Genomic DNA, 18,093 nt, shown 5'->3' with positions numbered 1-18,093 from the left:
CCTTGGTGGGAGGCTCACTTGTGGGCCTACTAAGTTGACGGGGACGAAGGGCTTTGTCAATTTAGTCAATATGAACAATTCTAGCTCCAGTGACCGTACGATGTCCATCCAACGACCGTAGTGCTTCTTCAACCTCTGGTCTTCTTGCTCCAGCCGCCCAAAGCAGCGCCGGTCGTGTCGCATGCTACTGCCTCCCGTGGCCGGCTGTGCTGCCGCAGAGGCCTCACCGCCCCCTACTATTCCCACCGCTGGCCAGGCCCTGCGGCGACGGCAGCCTCAAACCGCAGCCGAACCAGTGAACCCTCATACTCCTCTCCGCACGGGCTTCCACTGCCGCGTCTTCCCCGGCTCCGCGTCGTCCCCTTCCTAGGCCTCGCCGCCGTCCACCGCCATGGTGCTCTCCGCGAGACGTGCTCAACGTGGTCAAAGAACGACTTCCATCGGAAGAGTACTGTACGTGGAGAGGCTGACAGCTGGGTCCATGGCCACAGCCCAGTTTTTTTGTGATTTGCCAAGTAAGTCGCTTTGTCAGGCCTGTTGGGCTACAAATCTTTCAAGACGAGGAGAGCTTTTATTCGGCTGGCCGAGAAAATGGCCCATCAGTAATGAGAAATGGGCTGTACATTTTTAAAACACATCAAACCGGCAATTAGTTTCAAATATCTTTTTTTTATTTCAAGATTTAAATTACATTAATTTTTATGCGTGGAGAATTTGTTGGATTTTATATTGATATACATTTATTTTTAAAATCAGTTTGATTGTGAGTCGAAATTTTGGGATTAAAAACAGTTCAGACCGCAGCGAAATATGCAAAATTTCGTATAATTTTTTAACCGTGGCCACAATATGGGTTGTAATGCTAACAAAAAGAATATGGGCTCCAAAAAAACCTTCAGAATTAGCAAATGGGCTGTAAATTATTAAAAATAATGGCAGATGGGTTGTATGTTGTTTTCCACAGATTTGAGGCTTTCCTAAAAAAAGGTTGACGCACAAGCACTGACTGTTGGATGTCCATCCAACGGCCGTCGTGCTTCTTCAATCTCTGCTCTTCCTGCTCCAGCCACTCAAACAAGCGCCGGCGGGACTGCCTGCTCCCTCCTCCCCGCGGCCGGCTGTGCTGCCGTGCAGGCCTCACCGCCCCACCGTACTCCCATCGCTGGCCTAGCCATCCCTCTACTCACCCACACCTGCTGTTATTCTCCGGCGACGGCAGACGAACCAGTAAACCCTCGTACAGTCATACTCCCCTCCGCGTGGGAAACAACTGCCGAGTCTTCCCTGCCTCCGTGTCGTCCCCTTCCTAGGCCTCGCCGTCGTCCACCGCCGTGGTGCTCTCGGCGCGGCGTGGTCAATGTGGTCAATGACCGACTTCCATCGGTAGAGTACTGTGCGTGGAGACGCTGACAGCTGGGTCCATGGCCGCAGCAAGGAAGTGCCTCCTTATTACGCGCAAAATAATTATTCCTCCACCTGACAGCGGGGACCCACCGGACGGGCCACCGTATTTCGCGAAAAAAACGTTTACCCCCCTGACTTCTGGGACCCACCAGCTACACCTTCGCACGCAAGGGAGTGCGTCCGGGCAAAAAAACGATTCGCCCCCCTGACTGCTGGGACCCACCAGCTACATCTTCGCACGCAAGGAAGTGCCTGACAGTCGGGACCCACCTGGTCGAAGCATACGTAGTGTTGTCATTCTGGTCGCGAACGTGTACGTACATATATACTGGTGGATGTAGATGTGCGCATGTGTCGTAGTAGAGGCGCGCACGTAGCATGTACACGTACGTACAGCGGCCAGGGTGCAAGAAAGAAAATACGGCCACGTATGTGTACATACGGGCGGGGTCTCGAACGCCTACTCGCGCATATTTACGGCGAGGGCTCGTTGACATGGTTGGGTCGGAACGGAGAAACAACGTCGTCGTCGTGTTCATGGGGAGGCAACGGAATGCGTCGTGTTCATGAGGAGGCAATGGAATGAGTCGTGTTCATCGGGAGGCAACGGAACACGTGGGAGCCAACCGGCTGGGTCAGAACGGAATGCGTGGTCGTGTTCATCGGGAGGGCTTGGACGGAACACGCGATGGAAACGAGGTCTGGCGTACCGCAGAACGGAGGAAACAGCCTTGTGTTCGACCGGCCACGTTCGAAACGGGATCTGTTCATCGGGAGGGGTCTGGCATACCGCAAAACGGATGAAACGGACCTCCTACGGTCGAAACGGGGGTCCTGTTGATCGGGAGGGGTGTGGCGTACCGCAAAACGGACGAAACGAACCTCCTACGGTCGAAACGGGGGTCCTGTTGATCGGGAGGGGTGTGGCGTACCGCAAAACGGACGAAACGGACCTCCTACGGACGAAGCGGGGGTCATGTTCATCGGGAGGGGTGTGGCGTACCGCAAAACGGGACTCCACGGGATACTGTTCATCTCCACCGTCGACCTCCTCCAGCCTCCACGGGCTCCTGTTTATCCAGCCTCCACCGCGCGCTACTCCACAGGCTACTGTTCAACCACCCCTCCACGGGCACCCCTCCACCGTCTACTGGTCATCCAGCCCTCCACACCACAGGGTCCTGTTCATCCAGAGGCAACGCCACCGCTCACTGTTCATCCAACCCCCCCCCCCCCCGCAACGCTCACTGTTCATCCCAGAGGCAGCATCGATCGGCTTCAGTTAGCAGCAGTAGCGAAGGAATCGCTCGATCGGGTTCAGTTAACAGCCATCGATCGATCGCTCGGGTTCAGTAACGCGTAGCCTGCAGTGCAATCGCTCGGGTTCAGTTAGAGCCCAACGCCTCGCTCGGGTTCAGTTAGAGCCAACGCCTCGCACACACGCGCGTACGTGTACGAGAGAAATGCGCATCGCTCGGCCCCCGACCTCCCACCGTAACCGGGAACTCCCCGAAATTTTCCTCGCCCTCGCTTCTACCACGGTTTTTTCCGTCATGGACGCCCAAAGAATGTCATGCAGCTGCGTCTCCGGCCCGCCCAGGACGAAAAGCCCATTTTTTGTCATGATTTTTTGTCATAGAAGTAGGAGCCCACCACATCTATGATGATACCGGGTTTTGTCACAATTATCGTCATAGAAGTGTCGTATGTATGACAGAAAAAATTTCGTTCGGCCCAAAATGTCACGGATGTGTCTTTTTTTTGTAGTGGAGGATGCTTGCATACGGAGCTCCCGATGATATACAGGAAGACTATGGACGCATGACTGAGTCCACCACCATTGAGTGTTTGTACAAGTTCTGCAGGGCAGTGGTGGAAGTGTTTGGACCATAATACTTGCGATCACCAATGCTGAAGACACTACTCGGATCCTAGCACAGAATGCAGGAAACGATTTCCTGGGATGCTTGGAAGCATCGACTGCATGCATTGGGCATGGAAAAACTGTCCATTTGCTTGGCAGAGGATGTACAAAGGCGCCAAAGGAGCTTGCAGTGTGGTACTTGAGGCAGTGGCTACACAGGACCTCTGGATTTGGCACTCCTTCTTTGGTATGCCAGGAACTCACAATGACGTCAACTTACTACAGTGCTCGAAAGTCTTTGCCAAGCTTGTTGAAGGTCATGCTTCTCCGATGAACGTCGAGGTCAATGGGCGCCACTACAACAAGGGATACTACCTAGCAGATGGCATCTATCCAAGATGGCCCACATTTGTGAAGGCTATCTCAAACCCTGTGCCAGGAGGCAAGAACTCCTACTTTGCTAAGTGTCAGGAGTCTTGCAGGAAGGATGTCTAGCGAGCATTTGGTGTGCTCTCCAATCTCGATTTGCTGTTGTCCGGTACCCCGCTCTGACCTGGTCGAAATGTCAGATGTGGGAGGTGATGAATTGCTATGTCATCTTGCACAACATGATCATTGAAAGCCAGCAGGAAGAGCCAGTGTTTGACACTGAACCATATTTCAGGCAGGGTCCTCTTGCAACTATTGATAACCGGTACCGGTAGCATGGGCTGCCTTCCTCAATATGCATCAGGAGATTCGAGACCCACAGGTGCATCAAGAACTACAGCACGATCTGGTGGAGCACCTATGGAGCCTCAAGGGCAACGCCTAGTTCGATGTGTCTTAATTTGTGTTCGAATTATGAGTTTGCTTCTTTGAACTATTTGATTTGTATTGATTTCTATGATGAACTATGTGATCAAAATTATTTTTTGTTGATTTTTTCCTGAATTTGCGCCGAACTCGGCGACGGGGGGCGAACTTGGGCCACGTCGAGCGCGTTTTGTGCGCCTCGTGCGTGCGGCCGGATCGTACCGCCGTCGAGCGCGTATGTGCACATCGTGTGCGCGGCCGGATCGAGCGGCAGAGTGGAGGGCGCGCGGGCAGCACGTATTAAGCTCCCCGTCATGTACTGCTTGTTAGGCAAGTCCAGTTTAGCAGAGAAAAGATTAGAGCATCTCCAGCCGCGCCCCCAACAGACCTCCCCAGGCGCCCTAGGAGCCCGTTTTCGCCGGTTTGGGCCGAAACTGGTGCCGGCGGACCCAGGCCGAACCCGGCGCGCTGGGGGCGCCCGGGGGCGCCGGGGCGAGCATTTTTGGCGCGAAAGAGGATGGGCCCGCCGAGTCAGCGAGACGCCGCTTCGTCGCCCTCATCGCCTCGGTTCCTGCGGGAATCAATGCGAAGGTTGCCGTGCTGTCGCGCCGGTCAGCCTCCACTGATGCCTCACGGGCGGCGCAGTGAAGGCGCCGCGACGCGTATCCCGCCCTCTCCCGCCACCCGTCGCCCGGCATGCAGCCCGTCGCCAGCTATAAAAGGCGACCTCCCCGCCGGTAGACGCCACAGCTCTCATTTCCCCCGTCTCCGGCGTAGAAAGCAACACTCTCCCCTCTTCCCGCCGACGAACAGATGGCCGAGAGGTTCCCAGGCGACGGCACGGCGGCGAACGGCTTCGGCCGCTGCCACCTCCAGGCCCGGCGCCGCGGGCGTGAGGAGGGCGGCGTCATCATCCTCGACAGCGACGAGGAGGACGAGGCCGGGCCGTCCAGCGCCCCACCGCGCGTCGGCGACCCTGGCCAGGGCTGGAGCAGGGACGGCGGCGGCACAGGCGAGGCACGCGACGACGACGACGATGGCGACAGCGGCGACTACACCCGTTTCTACAGGCTTCTCGGCATATGTAGACGACGGCGACGGCGGCGGCGGCGGCGGCTAGGCGTAGTTTGCATGTTTTCATGTTCTTTTACAAATTCCAATGAAATTTCGCCGAGTTTCGTGTCAAAATCGCTGAGTTTGCATATATTTGTACGGAATGACGCCGAACCAGGGGCGATCTGTGGGCCGACGACTGGGAACAAAGTCGAACCCACGCGCCAATCTAGCGCCGGCTTGCCCCCAGGCGGCTCTTTTTCGGCGCCCTGGGGGCGAGCGGCTGGAAATGCTCTTAGGCCGTACTTGCGGCTAGGCGTTCGAGCGCCGGCAAAAATTCTTCTACCTCCAGCTGAGTGAGAGAGAGAGAGCGCGCGCTAGTTAGGGCTGCCCCAACATACATATGCATTTTGTGATACATTCATGACATAACCAGGCCCCCGTCAGTCGTCCCATCTCCTAATCAGAGAAGGAGGAGGAGAGGGTGTTGAGTCTAGGTCCGTTCATGGAGGGGAGGGAAGGGACGGCAGGAGATGGACCCTGTGGGGTTCGGCAAATTGATCGAGCGAGGTGGGCATACAGAAGGCGCATCAGATTTGACAGGGAAAGCCTACACCCGCCTTTCTCAACTCTGCGTCCGGCCCCATCCGCCTTGCTCAGGTCTGTGTCCGCCTCATCTCTTGAATTCTCCTGTGTATGCGTGTGCATATTTCTTGGCAATAGATCAGCTGGTTCAGGAATTGATTAGTACTAGAAGCTACAAATCCTAAATACTACGTTGACCATGGTCACCACGGCACACGCGCTCTGGACCACGTTGGCAGGTATGTTTTCGTCGCAGTCCATGAGCCGTGTGAACAATATCAGGAGGGCGCTCATCAACGCGCAGAAGGGCAACCAGACGGTTGCCGCCTACTTCGCCTCTCTCCGCGTCCTCGCCGATGAGCTTGCAGCTGCGGGGAAGGCCATCCAAGACGACGAGCTCATCTCCTACATCATCCACGGGCTCGACGTCGACTACCAGCCCCTCGTCTCCGCCCTCGACGCCCGCGTCACGCCGGTCTCCCTCGACGAACTCTACGCCATCCTCAACATCTTCGACCAGCGCATGGCCCAGTTCAACCACTCGGGCGGCGGCTTCCGCTCCTCAGCCAATGCCACGATGCGCGGCCGCGGTGGTGGATCACGTGGCCGTGGCTCTTCCCGCAACAAGGGGAGATCTGGAGGACATGGTGGTGGCGGCAACAGCGGCGGCGGCGGCTCCAACGGCCGCTCCGGCGCATCCCGCGGTCGCCGTGGTGGCGGTCCAAATCGGTCCAATCAGAGATGCCCCGCTGCCAAATTTGTGGTAAGCCTAGGCACACCGCGAAGGATTGCTGGTATCGTTACGATGAAGATGACGATGACTCCCAAGATGAAGAAAAGGTGGGCGCCGCGGCTGATGGATCCTACGGCGTCTGACACCAATTGGTATGTTGATAATGGTGCCACTAATCACATAACCAATGAACTTGAGAAGGTCACGATGAAGGAAAAGTACTGTGGCAAAGATCACATCCACACGGCAAGTGGAGAAGGTATGCAGATTTTTCACATTGGTCATTCTATTTTTCGTACCCCTCATCATCCAATTCATCTTAAGAGAATCTTGCATGTCCCTAGCGCTGCTAAAAGTCTTCTCTCCGTTCATAGAATTGCCATTGATAATCATGTTTTCCTCGAATTTCATCCATACTTCTTTTTGATCAAGGACCAGGCAATGAAGAAGATTCTCTATCGAGGTAGATGTGTTCGAGGGCTTTGCCCGTTGATTCCGGAGCTTAGGAGACTCAATAAACAAGCCAATGGTGTTGTCAAAGTCTCGCCAACACGGTGGCACGATCGATTAGGACATGCTGCTTTTTCTTTAGTTGAAAGATTACTTAGGAAAAATAAACTCCCATTTGTTGGTGAGCGAAATGTCGAAACTATTTGTGATTCCTGTCAATGTGCCAAAAGTCATCAATTACCATATCCAATATCTATTAGTGTTTCTATCAAACCACTTGAATTAATTTTCTCTGATGTATGGGGCCCTGCCCCTACTTTTGTTGGTAGACACGAGTATTATGTGAGCTTCATAGATGACTATAGCAAATTTGTATGGATTTACCTCCTCAAAAAGAGATTCGATGTCTTTCAAGTTTTTCAAAACTTTCAAGCCTTGGTTGAACGAAAATTTGCTAGCAAAATTATTGCAGTGCAATCGGACTAGGGGGAGTATGAAAAACTAAACTCCTTCTTCCAAACACTTGGCATATCACACCATGTTTCATGTCCTCATGCTCATCAACAGAATGGCTCTGCTGAACGTAAGCACGGGCACATAGTTGAGGTTGGGCTCGTCCTCTTGGCAGGGGCCTCCATGCCTCTCAAGTTTTGGGATGAGGCCTTTCTTACCGCTGTTCATATCATCAATATGCTTCCTAGTCGAGTCATCAACAATGAAACTCCGGTAGAAAGACTTCTTCACACAAAAACAGACTACAAATCTCTTCGTGTTTTTAGGTGTGCTTGTTCGCCCAATCTTCGCCCGTACAATAAACGCAAACTCATGCTCCGCTCCAAGCAATGCGTTTTTCTAGGGTATAGCCCTCAACACAAAGGTGTCAAGTGCTTAGATGTATCCACTGGTCGCGTTTATATATATCGTGACGTTGTTTTTGACGAAACAAAATATCCATTCGCCACTCTACATCCAAACGCCGGTGCTCGCCTTCGAGAAGAAATTCTCCTCCTACCCACTCATCTCACCAGTATTGATCAAGGGGGTCCAAATTATCATGATCAATCGTTGACTAATCCTGCTACTAACGGTGTGCATGAGTTTTTTGATGATGCTACAGGAGAAAACAGCAAAAACAATGGTGAAATCAGTGAAGAAAACGCGCCGGCAGACCCATATCTCATGTGCCCGCATCTGGGAGGCAAATCCTCCTTGGGATCGGCTCCGCAGCAGCAGCCCAGTCGATCCTCCTCGGGATCTGCGCCAGCAGGCGCGGCAGATGCGCCAGCGACAGCGCCCGCCGACCGCGTCGCTGTCTCCAGCCCAGCGCGCGACACGCGTCTCCTCTCCAGTTGCGGCGGCCCGAGTCCCTCTCCGCGCCAATCCTCGCCCAGCACACGGTAGCACGCGGCTCGTCAGGACGGCGCGCGGTACCGCGACCAGCCGCTCGTGTACAAGCGGCGTGACCCGGTTCGCCAACCTGGCGCAGGGCCCAGGCCTGACGTGGGATCCGGCGCGGACTCCAGCGCACCCACGCGTGCATCCACGCGCCTGACTGGCGTCTGACTTGAGGCGGATACGCCATCATCAGCCAATGATGAGGATCCTCTGCGCCAACTGGAGACGCAGCACGCGACCAAACTGCCACAGAAGATCCGGTGGGAGCAGATTCTGCTACAGGAGTTCCTACTCCGGGATTCTCTGTGGCTGGTGATCCTGCTGCTGCACCGTCACGACGTACACGACTACAACATGGGGTAACACATCCTGTTAATTATAAACACATAACCAAATATGGTATGGTTTGTTCTACAGGTGAACCACATACACTTGAGGAAGCACTTGGTGATGAAAAATGGAAGAATGCCATGAACGAGGAATACATGGCACTTAAGAAAAATAAAACTTTGCATTTAGTTCCCCCACAGCAAGGTAAAATTTTAATTGATTGCAAGTGGGTATTCAGAATCAAAAGGAAATCTGATGGAACTATTGATCGCTACAAAGCTAGGCTCGTTGCAAAGGGTTTTAAACAACGGTATGGCATAGATTATGAGGACACGTTTAGTCCGGTTGTTAAAGCTGCCACTATCCGTCTTGTTTTGTCTATTGATGTTTCCAGTGGATGGAGTCTCAGACAACTTGATGTACAGAACGAGTTTCTTCATGGTGTTCTGAAAGAGGAGGTATGTATGAAACAACCTCCTGGGTTTGTAAGTAAAAGTGCACCCTCTTATGTCTGCAAATTGGACAAAGCACTCTATGGCTTGAAACAGGCGCCAAGAGCATGGTACTCCCGTCTCTGTCACAAAATGCAAACACTTGCTTTCGTTCCTTCAAAGTCTGACACCTCTCTATTCATCTACAACAAGTCCAATGCATGCATATTTGTCCTAATATATGTTGATGATATTATTGTGACAAGCTCATCTGATGAAGCCATCACAGGACTTTTGAAAGATTTGAGTGCAGATTTTGCCTTGAAGGATCTTGGAGACTTGCATTATTTTCTTGGGACTGAAGTAAAGAGGCACAAAGATGGACTTCATCTCTCAAAAGAAAAGTATGCAGTTGACTTGGTAAGAAAAGCTGGCCTGCAAGGTTGTAAACCTACACCTACTCCACTATCCAGCTCAGAAAAATTATCTCTCACACAAGGAACCCTCTTGACTCAAGAAGACAACACAAAATACAGGAGCTTGGTAGGAACTCTTCAATATCTCACTCTTACCAGGCCTGATATTTCTTTTGCTGTCAACAAAGCATGCCAGTTCCTTCATGCACCTACAACTATTCATCTAGCTGCTGCCAAACGGATAGTTCGATATGTCAAAAACACATTAAGCACGGGTCTAAATTTCAGCAAATCATCTTCTACACTTGTCGGTGCTTTCTTTGATTCTGATTGGGCAGACTGTCTTGATGATAGACGCTCCACTGGTGGTTTTGCTATTTTCTTTGGACCCAACTTGATATCATGGTGTGCTCGCAAACAAGCTACAGTCTCCAGGTCCAGTACAAAGGCAGAATATAAGGCTTTGGCAAATGCCACAGCTGAAATTATATGGGTTTAGTCCATGCTAAAGAAACTTGGTATAAAGAGTAAACAAGCTCCATGTCTGTGGTGTGATAACCTTGGTGCTATCTATCTTTCAGCTAATCCAGTGTTTCATGCCAGGACCAAACACATTGAGATAGACTTCCATTTTGTCAGAGAAAGAGTTGCTCACAAGCAACTTGACATTCGTTTTGTGCATTCCAGTGACCAAATTGCAGATGGGTACACAAAGGCATTGCCTGTCAAGAGCTTTGAGAACTTCAAGTATAATCTCAATTTAATGCAGTTGTGATTAAGAGAGGGTGTTAAACACGTCAACATGTCACGCTACATGACAGGCGCATCTAATAGGAGATAGTTAGGTTGTGAGTATCATGTTTATCTCATGTAACCTCTTGTCTCTATCTCCTTTTTTGATCTCCAAGCTTGTAATCTTAACCACATGTATGCGCTGTTATGGGAAGTGCAGCCCATCTATTTAGCACGAACCCATCGGCCTGAGCAAGGCAAGACGTTCCGCTAGTTCGCACAATCTCATCTCTCTAAACACACCATCAAAATTTCATTCAATGAATGGTCAAGCGATCTGGTAGGTTTACAAGTTTTGGTGTGGTTTTGAGCATACAATTTTGACAGTAACGGTCTATCTTTACGGTAGAAACCGAATGACTGGAACAGTTCCGCTTTAACTTCCATCAACAGGACAACAAGAGCTATGGAATACTAGTGTTAAAGCACAAACTGCAGAGTTGCAAGATACAGTAGAGAAGAACAATCCTTTTTCACTCACAGTTTTACAGATTACAAATAATCAGAGGCTGTCCCTAAGCTTTCAAGGGAGCAGCACATGTGGGGTATGTGTGGTCACTCTTACACTTTGATCTACACAGCGGATGAATATGCCTAGGCACCAAAAATGTGGAGGTTTTATAATGAATATGTGCATGTTTGCGCCCACACGAAGAGAAAGGAAAAACAAGCTAATATCAGTCGGTTTTAAGTAACTTCCATTATGAACAAGCAGGCCGATTTGTACCACCTGCCGATCCTCTCAAAATGTTCCAGTGAAGTTAGCTCATAGTATGATATACTGCAATCCAGGTGGCCATTCAGTCAATCAAGCATTCAACCTCAATGTGAGATGGATTAAGCTCACACAGATTGCTTGTGTGTTTGTATGTCTCTGTAGAAAACCTCCATGAGTATTATTTCAGCAGGCAGCCATCAATGGTCTAAAGGCATCAACAATCCTGCCAAAATCAGATTGATTAAGTCGTCAGTGCATTTGTTACGGGAACGGCACAAAAATGCTAAGTGCAAGAACAAGAGCTGAATAATCTTAACAAACATTATTGCGATATGTCAGGAATGATACTGAAGTCACATTAAAAGCCCTGCAGCAATTCTTGACACAGAAATGACTGTCAGATTCTTCTGCAAGTCCGAGTATTTGATCAAAACTTTTCTTCGTAAACTTCGTCATACAACACAGAAGCGGGTCTATTTTTCATGCTCTGACATTCACCTTCTTCTTGCTCTTGACACTCATCATTTAGTTACTAGCACAGACTACATCATAATATGGGCATTTTAGGACCTGTTCGGATCCTCTTTGCTCCACAACTGCGGCTCCTGGAGCAGAAGGAACGACAGCACAATTTCAGGGAGTGGCTCAAACTGAGCTCCTCGTTTCCTCTACAGCGCGGAGCGGAGTTTTGAGATTTGAGAGGTTCCGAACAGGGTCTTAAATACCAAAAAAAAGCCCCCCTTCCCCTCTTCCACCTTTCAGTTTCATCCTTTCAAGACTTGCAAAAGTAGGAGGTTGAACAGTTTATGCATTGATGACTAGTACAAAAAACAATCTATGGAATAGTCATTATGTTTACGTAATTACTGTTACTTGGACACTGATGAGACAAAATGGACTAGTCACTTTAGTGGCTTATAAACACGGATGACATCTGTGTGCCTAAGTCTGCTCAATAATGCAAGTAGTTCTTGTTTTATAAGATATGCAAGGGAACCTTACCAAGTGGCAGTTAAAATGTTGCCACATTCCAAAATTATGTATCTTCATCCAGAAACCCATCCTCATCTTCCAGGTCATCTAGAATAATATATTTGGCATCCCCACTAAATGAAGGTGAATCGACTCCATCCTCATTTATCTGACCCTTCTTGAATTTCTCATACCTGTCATCAGCCATAAATATATGAAACCAAGAAAAGATGAACAATGTAGTATGCCACATGTCCTTGGTCCATCCACCACAATATCAAGAAAGTAATCATTTTGAAGATGAATGTGAATTTGAACCTCAACTATTGGCATGGGCTAAACAATGAAAAATGTTTTCGTAAATATCTATATCCATGCATGTGTGCACAGAAGTATTTATGTTGTGTCAAAGACTGACAATTTGTGGACCACAGTATGATTCGTTAAATAAACTGTCAGGCAGCACTGTAGAAGATGATGGTCTAGGCAGAACAAAAATGTGGGACCAATACTATTCAACAAGTCAAAACAAATGAACTTTGGGTCCGAATTACTTCAGTATTCATGTCTCCGAGCTAAGCTGTCCTAAACAAACATCATAAGAGCCATCTAACAATACTTATTTACTTCTGAGATAAATAGGTATTGTAACATTGACCAAATGGCAATGGTTCAGCTTGCCTCAGCTCAGTTGCGTTCCCAAGAAGAATATGTAAGCTGTAACGAAGTCTTTAATATCAAGAGTCACTTACTTGTACCAGTTGAATAAGCTAACACCAACCATAGTAGTGGTAAGACCAACCCCTTTCAACCAAGTAAATTCATCATGAAAATAAAATACTGCAACCTGAAAGAACAAGGTAAAATTTTCTTCATAAGGGACATCAATTACTACAAGATTTTGGTTCTGGATCATATGGAATCTAAGAACAATATTCTCTTTTGGGCTATGAATGATATCAAGTGCAGTATTCATCTTCATGCTAGAACCAACACTCTAGCAGAGAAGCATACACAAGAAATGTTGTTGGACTTTTGTATATGACTACTGATAGCTCGCCTCTATTAGTGTATGCCAAAAATGAATTAGCTACTGACGGGAATTTCTTCCTTTGATACTTCTTAATCTTAACTTCTGAACAAACAACAGATCAGTTCCATTTTGTGGTTCAGAATTTAGTTCTTCCTGTTCATGAGTTATCAATTGCCTAACCACTTACCTCATCCTGATTTTATTTTAAACGAGGTGGCATTCATGTTAATAACAGTGTTCTGATAAATATCAGCTAATATAGAAAGATACTACTTTGGTAGGTGTTTGCGGATTTACATTCCGACGCAGATGACAGATGCAAGTAAATATAAAACAATTACTCTTTTAGGAAAGAATAGATTTCAAATATTACCAAGATGGTTACAGCTTCCTTTACTACCCCAGCTATCGTCACAGTTATAGCACTTGTTGCTGAAACAAGTATATACTCCGTTAACACCTGCAGTTGATATAATATATCATGACAGTCAATCATCTATGATATTTCTGACAAGTTCGTTTTGTAATCAAATAAACAATCATTACCATGAAAAAAGCCAAGCTTCCTCCGATTAGCATAAGTAAGAAACTGCGCATGACGTGCCATGGGTTATCGAAATACGTGTTCTTTCGAAAATCACTCCAAGGATCCAACAGAAGAGATAGTACCATGGTGGCTATGGCCATCACCGGAGTAACATGACTCATCAGGGTGATTGGATCTTTCAGGCCTGCCAAAGGAAGATGGGTTATTGAGCTCATGAACTCCTAGTAGCCAAATCAGGATTTCTAAGTTTACTAAATAATATTTGCCCCGTATTTATCCAAGCTCTGGCCTCTAGATGAAAATCTGGAGCTAGAGCTACTAGGGAAAACGGGATGGATCAAGCAGAACTATAACTAATACCTATGAAATAGGAGCCCTGTTCCTGATACTTCAGAACTTAAGATCAAAATCATAAAGCCCATACTTCAGATTCTATACCAAATTTAAGTTTCAATTATATCAAGTTTTTTAACTGCTGGACCATTTGATTATCTCCATGATCAGAAATGTGCAACGGCTCTAGAAAAGAGAGGATCGAGCTCTCATTCAACACCTTCAAGGCCCTCATTCAGGAGATAAAATAAAATTGCAAGAACCAAGCATATTAGCTGGAGAAAAGGAGCTAAACCCAGAGCAAATGCCTTAATGATATGCATAAAAGATGCATTCAAACTATTGGGCATTAGAAGTACTGAAGGAAAAAAGAGAGGCATGGAAGTGCGCATGTGAAGCAACATACCATAACTATCTTTCTTGAAATATCAATATCCACATGCACATAAATAAAACAAACCGTTAGCCACAGGAAGTGTATAAGAAAAAAGGAAAACAGGAAAGATGGGAGGTTGGTGATAATTCTCAAGGCATTTGAATAACATTAGTCATTACACATACTTGCAATAGAATCTGAGTCATGGACCAGCGGAATCCTGACATAACAGCAGCAAGCGTCACAAATATGAAGCCCCAGAAGTCAAACGCAGTTTCCCTGGCAACTGATGAAAATAATATTGTTAAATCACAAAAGGCAAGTCCAAGATGCATTCTTGAAGCATTCAAAAAGGACTACAAATTGGAGGACAACAATTGAGGTAACTTAGACAGGAAAATCATTCAACTACAAAACTGGAATTAATATATACAACCACAGATGGTTGCTCGAAAAAATACAACCCCAGATCCTTTCTTCAGCAGCTTCAGCTCAGTACTGGATTAAAACTGCCTAGAAGAACAATACTTTCCACCTGGCGAGACAATCAAGTCGCTAAAACAACTGTGCTAAGCGCTCTGATATGTACCCCAAAACAACTTGGTTGTCCAAATGTTAAGATAATATAAAATGATAGCCAGTGGTGAGACTAATTTCCAGAACATCCCAGTTCTCCATTCAATTGCTAGTATTGGAAACATGTACTGGCTTATCAACTATTTTTACGAGTAGTGTGTTGTTTTTAATTTGTTGGGATATTACACAGTTAGGTGAATTTCGAATGACTTGAAAGTAGTGTACTTGGCCACTGAAAAATAATGGAAACCCTACTATACATGATGTGGCTATAAACCAAAGTGGAATAATTACAGAGATGGACAACCACAAAAATATAAATAATGCAATCTTAGTAATAAGCTGGCTGATACTGAAGAAACTATTTTCTCAGCAGCTACCATAATAAACCTCTATCCATTTAAACACGCTGAGGCTACATACCTGTCAACAGAACCCCAATGGAAATGACAACTATGATTCCTAGAAGCTTGATGCTGGGGCTCTCCAGCCTAGTAAACCAGGAAGCAACTTTTAGAGCCATATAAAATTGAACGCAGTTTGTATATGTTAGCCCTCTAGGCTATAGGTTGCAATTGCATAAGAAAAATAAATGGATGTTATAGAATTAAGTGGTGCGGGCATGATTATTCACCATCGAAATTAGTAATCCGTCTATTGTCTAGAGACACTGGCTTTTTTAATGATTTACATTTGATCAACACAGTTTTGGCCATGCGTGAACGAACTAGCAATACCTATGTACTGGCTTAACCCACCCAAAAAATAGATCAGTTGCAGCATTGGGTTCTTCAAATTATCATCTTCAAAAGTAGGAATAATAATATAGAGTAAAGTTATGTTGCCAGTTAATGAGAATTAGTAAAAATGCATGCCCTGCTCTGCTAATATGGATAAATCAACTCCACAACTAACTGTCAAGCTGAACAAACAATAATCAATGGAACGAGAATGAGCATCCCAGCTAAAACCGCAGCACTAGAAAGCCATGGCACAGCAGTTATCCAATTACAAGACTCACCGAAATGCGAAAGCAAATAGCAAAAGGAATATTGGCGATGCCGATTTACACTGCAAAAAGGTCAAAATTCAGAAATCAAGTTAGCTGAACTCGATTCAGGATGCAGTGAAATCGAAACTGTAAGTGGACTAAATCACTTTTGCGGCTGACAGACCATAGTGGCGAACGTGACCGTGATGAACACCAGAGACGCGTTGCTCAGGTTAATGTCGAGGGCGGTTCCCAGAGCAGTTGGGACGACTGCAGAGAGGCAAGGCCAGAAGCATGAGCAAACAGAGAGCCATGGAGCAACTGGAAGTAAACCGAGAGATGAATCGTGGAGCAGGAGGATGGTCACCTCTCATGAAGTAATCCTTCCAGCTCATCTCGACGGCGCTGTCGATCCCCTTGGCCTGGAAGAGCAGGATGATCTTGGAGAGCGCGGCCTGCAGCGCGAAGTGCACAGTGTTCATCAGCAGCGGCGCCGGGAACTTGCCCAGCTTGTCCCCCAGCAGCGTCTTATTGTATCTACCCAACAGGAACAAGGAGGCAACCAGATCAAAACCTCCATTGATTTATTTTTTCCCCACGGGAGGAGCTGGCGAGAGGGAGATCCGGAGGCGGAGCAGAGGAGGATGAGGCAGAGCACTCACAGGGTGAGGCAGGTGCTGAAGGTGTACCAGACGAGGATGTAGAACCCCGTCTTGAGCACCACCGCGGGCGCCAGGGCGGCGCGCTCCGCCCGCTCCAGCGACTCCAGCTTGGCGACGGACTCGCTGGGCCGGAGCCCCAGGCCGAGTCCTCCTCCGGCTCCCGCGCCGGCGGCGCCCACGGAGGCCCCCGGCGGGTTCTCGACGTCGAACGCCTTGCGGTCCGGATCCGCGGCGTGCATGCTCCGCTGCCGGAAGTAGCCGGATCGCGGGGACACCACCTCCGCCGCGGTCACCGCGGCCAGCACGTCCGCCTCCGGCATGCCTCCTCCTCAACCACGAACGCAGAGAGAGATCCCCTCCTCCTCCTCCTACAACAACAACAATAACAAGGAGGAGCCCGCCGGCATCGCGCGCGGGGCTGGGCGGACGGAGCGGGGCGCCGAATGCCAATGCCGCGGCGGGGCAGGGCCGCGGCGGGGATCTGGACGGGACGCCGGTGGCAGAGGCAGGGGAGTGGGCGGTGGTAGGGGATGGGAGGGGAGAGGGAGGTGGCTGCGGCTGGCCTGCTCACCTGACCTGACCTGACCCGCTGCCTGCCTGCCGGAGCGACGGTGGGATTTGGCGGGTGGCGCGACGCGGGTCGGGTCTGGTCCGGCCGGCCGCTGGAGCGCGCGCGCCCGGTTGGGTTTGTTGCCGCTGCCTGCCGAGACGTCGTAAAATGGAAGGGGTTTTTTCCCGTTATATCGAGTGGTCGGCGCGCGCGTTGCTCCGACATCGTTTTTCAACGGCGTTGCTTTTATTTATCTATATATCTACAACAAGGCGTACACCGGCAGCATCATCCTTCCACTCCTTCGCACACATGCCTCTCTCCTGTCGGCGTCAAACAATGTGGTCTTACTGATATTCCAACCCGATCGGCCGCCTCCGCAGCCGTCCGATCTGAAAGTCACAAATCTCCACGCATCCGATCCATACAAGAGGAACCCCGGACGCGCAACAGTTTTGTCATGTGTGTGCGACATCTGGCAGATCCGACGCGCTATCCTTGGCACTGACTCACCAATTTGGGCTCGACAAACCCCGTACGCGCAACAATTTTGTCATGTGTGGACTCACCAATTTGCCGGCCCGAATAGATCCCTATATTCGATCGTCTCAGATTTTGTTTTACGGGATCTTGCAAACCACGACCAATTTTCACCATATCTATGAGAATTGGCTTGTTTTGCCGGAGCCCTTTCCCTTGGCACGAAGGACATTTCCGCCCGATTTCGTTCCCGCCCCACTTCCCGCGGTTGCGGCCGCCGCACCTCCCTATCGTTGCTTGCTGCCCTCGACTGCTCCGTGCCGTCCGTTAGCACCGCCGCCCCGTGCCGCATCCATTCCACCAAGTTCGAGGGCGGCGGGTGCTCATTTGGCTCTGCGGGGTCGCAGCCGCCGCCAGCGCCATAGATTCGCCCCGAAGCTCGGTGCGCGGCCTTGTAGGCGGCGGATCCAGTTGGCTCCGGCCCCGGCGAGCCTCGAAATCAATGGGGGTCACCCGCTCGCGCTGGTTGAAGGGCTTTCGGTCGGTTTAGCTTCGGCTGGAGGGGGGAAGAAAGGGTCGGCCGGCGGGGGAGAAGAAAGTGGCGACC

The 18,093-nt window shown here is 49.2% G+C and overlaps 3 protein-coding genes across 3 annotated transcripts in view; 2 read left to right on the top strand and 1 right to left on the bottom strand.

The window, feature by feature from the left end:
• Nucleotides 1–3,763, top strand: part of LOC141026834 (uncharacterized) — a 33,988-nt gene extending 30,225 nt beyond the window's left edge. The window contains exon 2 of the mRNA XM_073503692.1: nucleotides 3,554–3,763. Coding sequence (XP_073359793.1) covers nucleotides 3,554–3,763 — 210 coding nt within the window. The remainder of the gene's footprint in view (nucleotides 1–3,553) is intronic.
• A 1,113-nt stretch (nucleotides 3,764–4,876) lies between these two features.
• Nucleotides 4,877–10,231, top strand: LOC141026833 (uncharacterized). The gene is made up of 6 exons (XM_073503691.1): nucleotides 4,877–5,147; nucleotides 5,941–6,693; nucleotides 8,697–8,919; nucleotides 9,004–9,067; nucleotides 9,224–9,482; nucleotides 10,038–10,231. The coding sequence occupies exons 1-6, from the start codon at nucleotides 4,877–4,879 to the stop codon at nucleotides 10,229–10,231; spliced, it is 1,764 nt and encodes a 587-aa protein (XP_073359792.1).
• Nucleotides 10,232–10,701: 470 nt separating this feature from the next.
• On the bottom strand, nucleotides 10,702–17,185 carry LOC109783395 (probable sugar phosphate/phosphate translocator At1g06470). The gene is made up of 12 exons (XM_020342001.4): nucleotides 16,457–17,185; nucleotides 16,162–16,331; nucleotides 15,979–16,064; nucleotides 15,825–15,874; nucleotides 15,227–15,294; nucleotides 14,413–14,513; nucleotides 14,258–14,270; nucleotides 13,518–13,702; nucleotides 13,345–13,431; nucleotides 12,691–12,785; nucleotides 11,969–12,132; nucleotides 10,702–11,189 (listed from the first exon to the last, which is right to left on the bottom strand). Exons 1-11 carry the CDS (start codon nucleotides 16,774–16,776, stop codon nucleotides 12,003–12,005), a joined length of 1,305 nt encoding a protein of 434 aa, XP_020197590.1. The 5' UTR covers nucleotides 16,777–17,185; the 3' UTR covers nucleotides 10,702–11,189; nucleotides 11,969–12,002.
• Nucleotides 17,186–18,093: the final 908 nt, after the last annotated feature.

Source organism: Aegilops tauschii, chromosome 7 (assembly GCF_002575655.3).
Source record: "Aegilops tauschii subsp. strangulata cultivar AL8/78 chromosome 7, Aet v6.0, whole genome shotgun sequence".
Lineage (NCBI taxonomy): Eukaryota > Viridiplantae > Streptophyta > Magnoliopsida > Poales > Poaceae > Aegilops > Aegilops tauschii.
The sequence above is the reverse complement of the archived record's forward strand: the minus strand, read 5'-3'. Positions and strand labels throughout refer to the sequence as shown.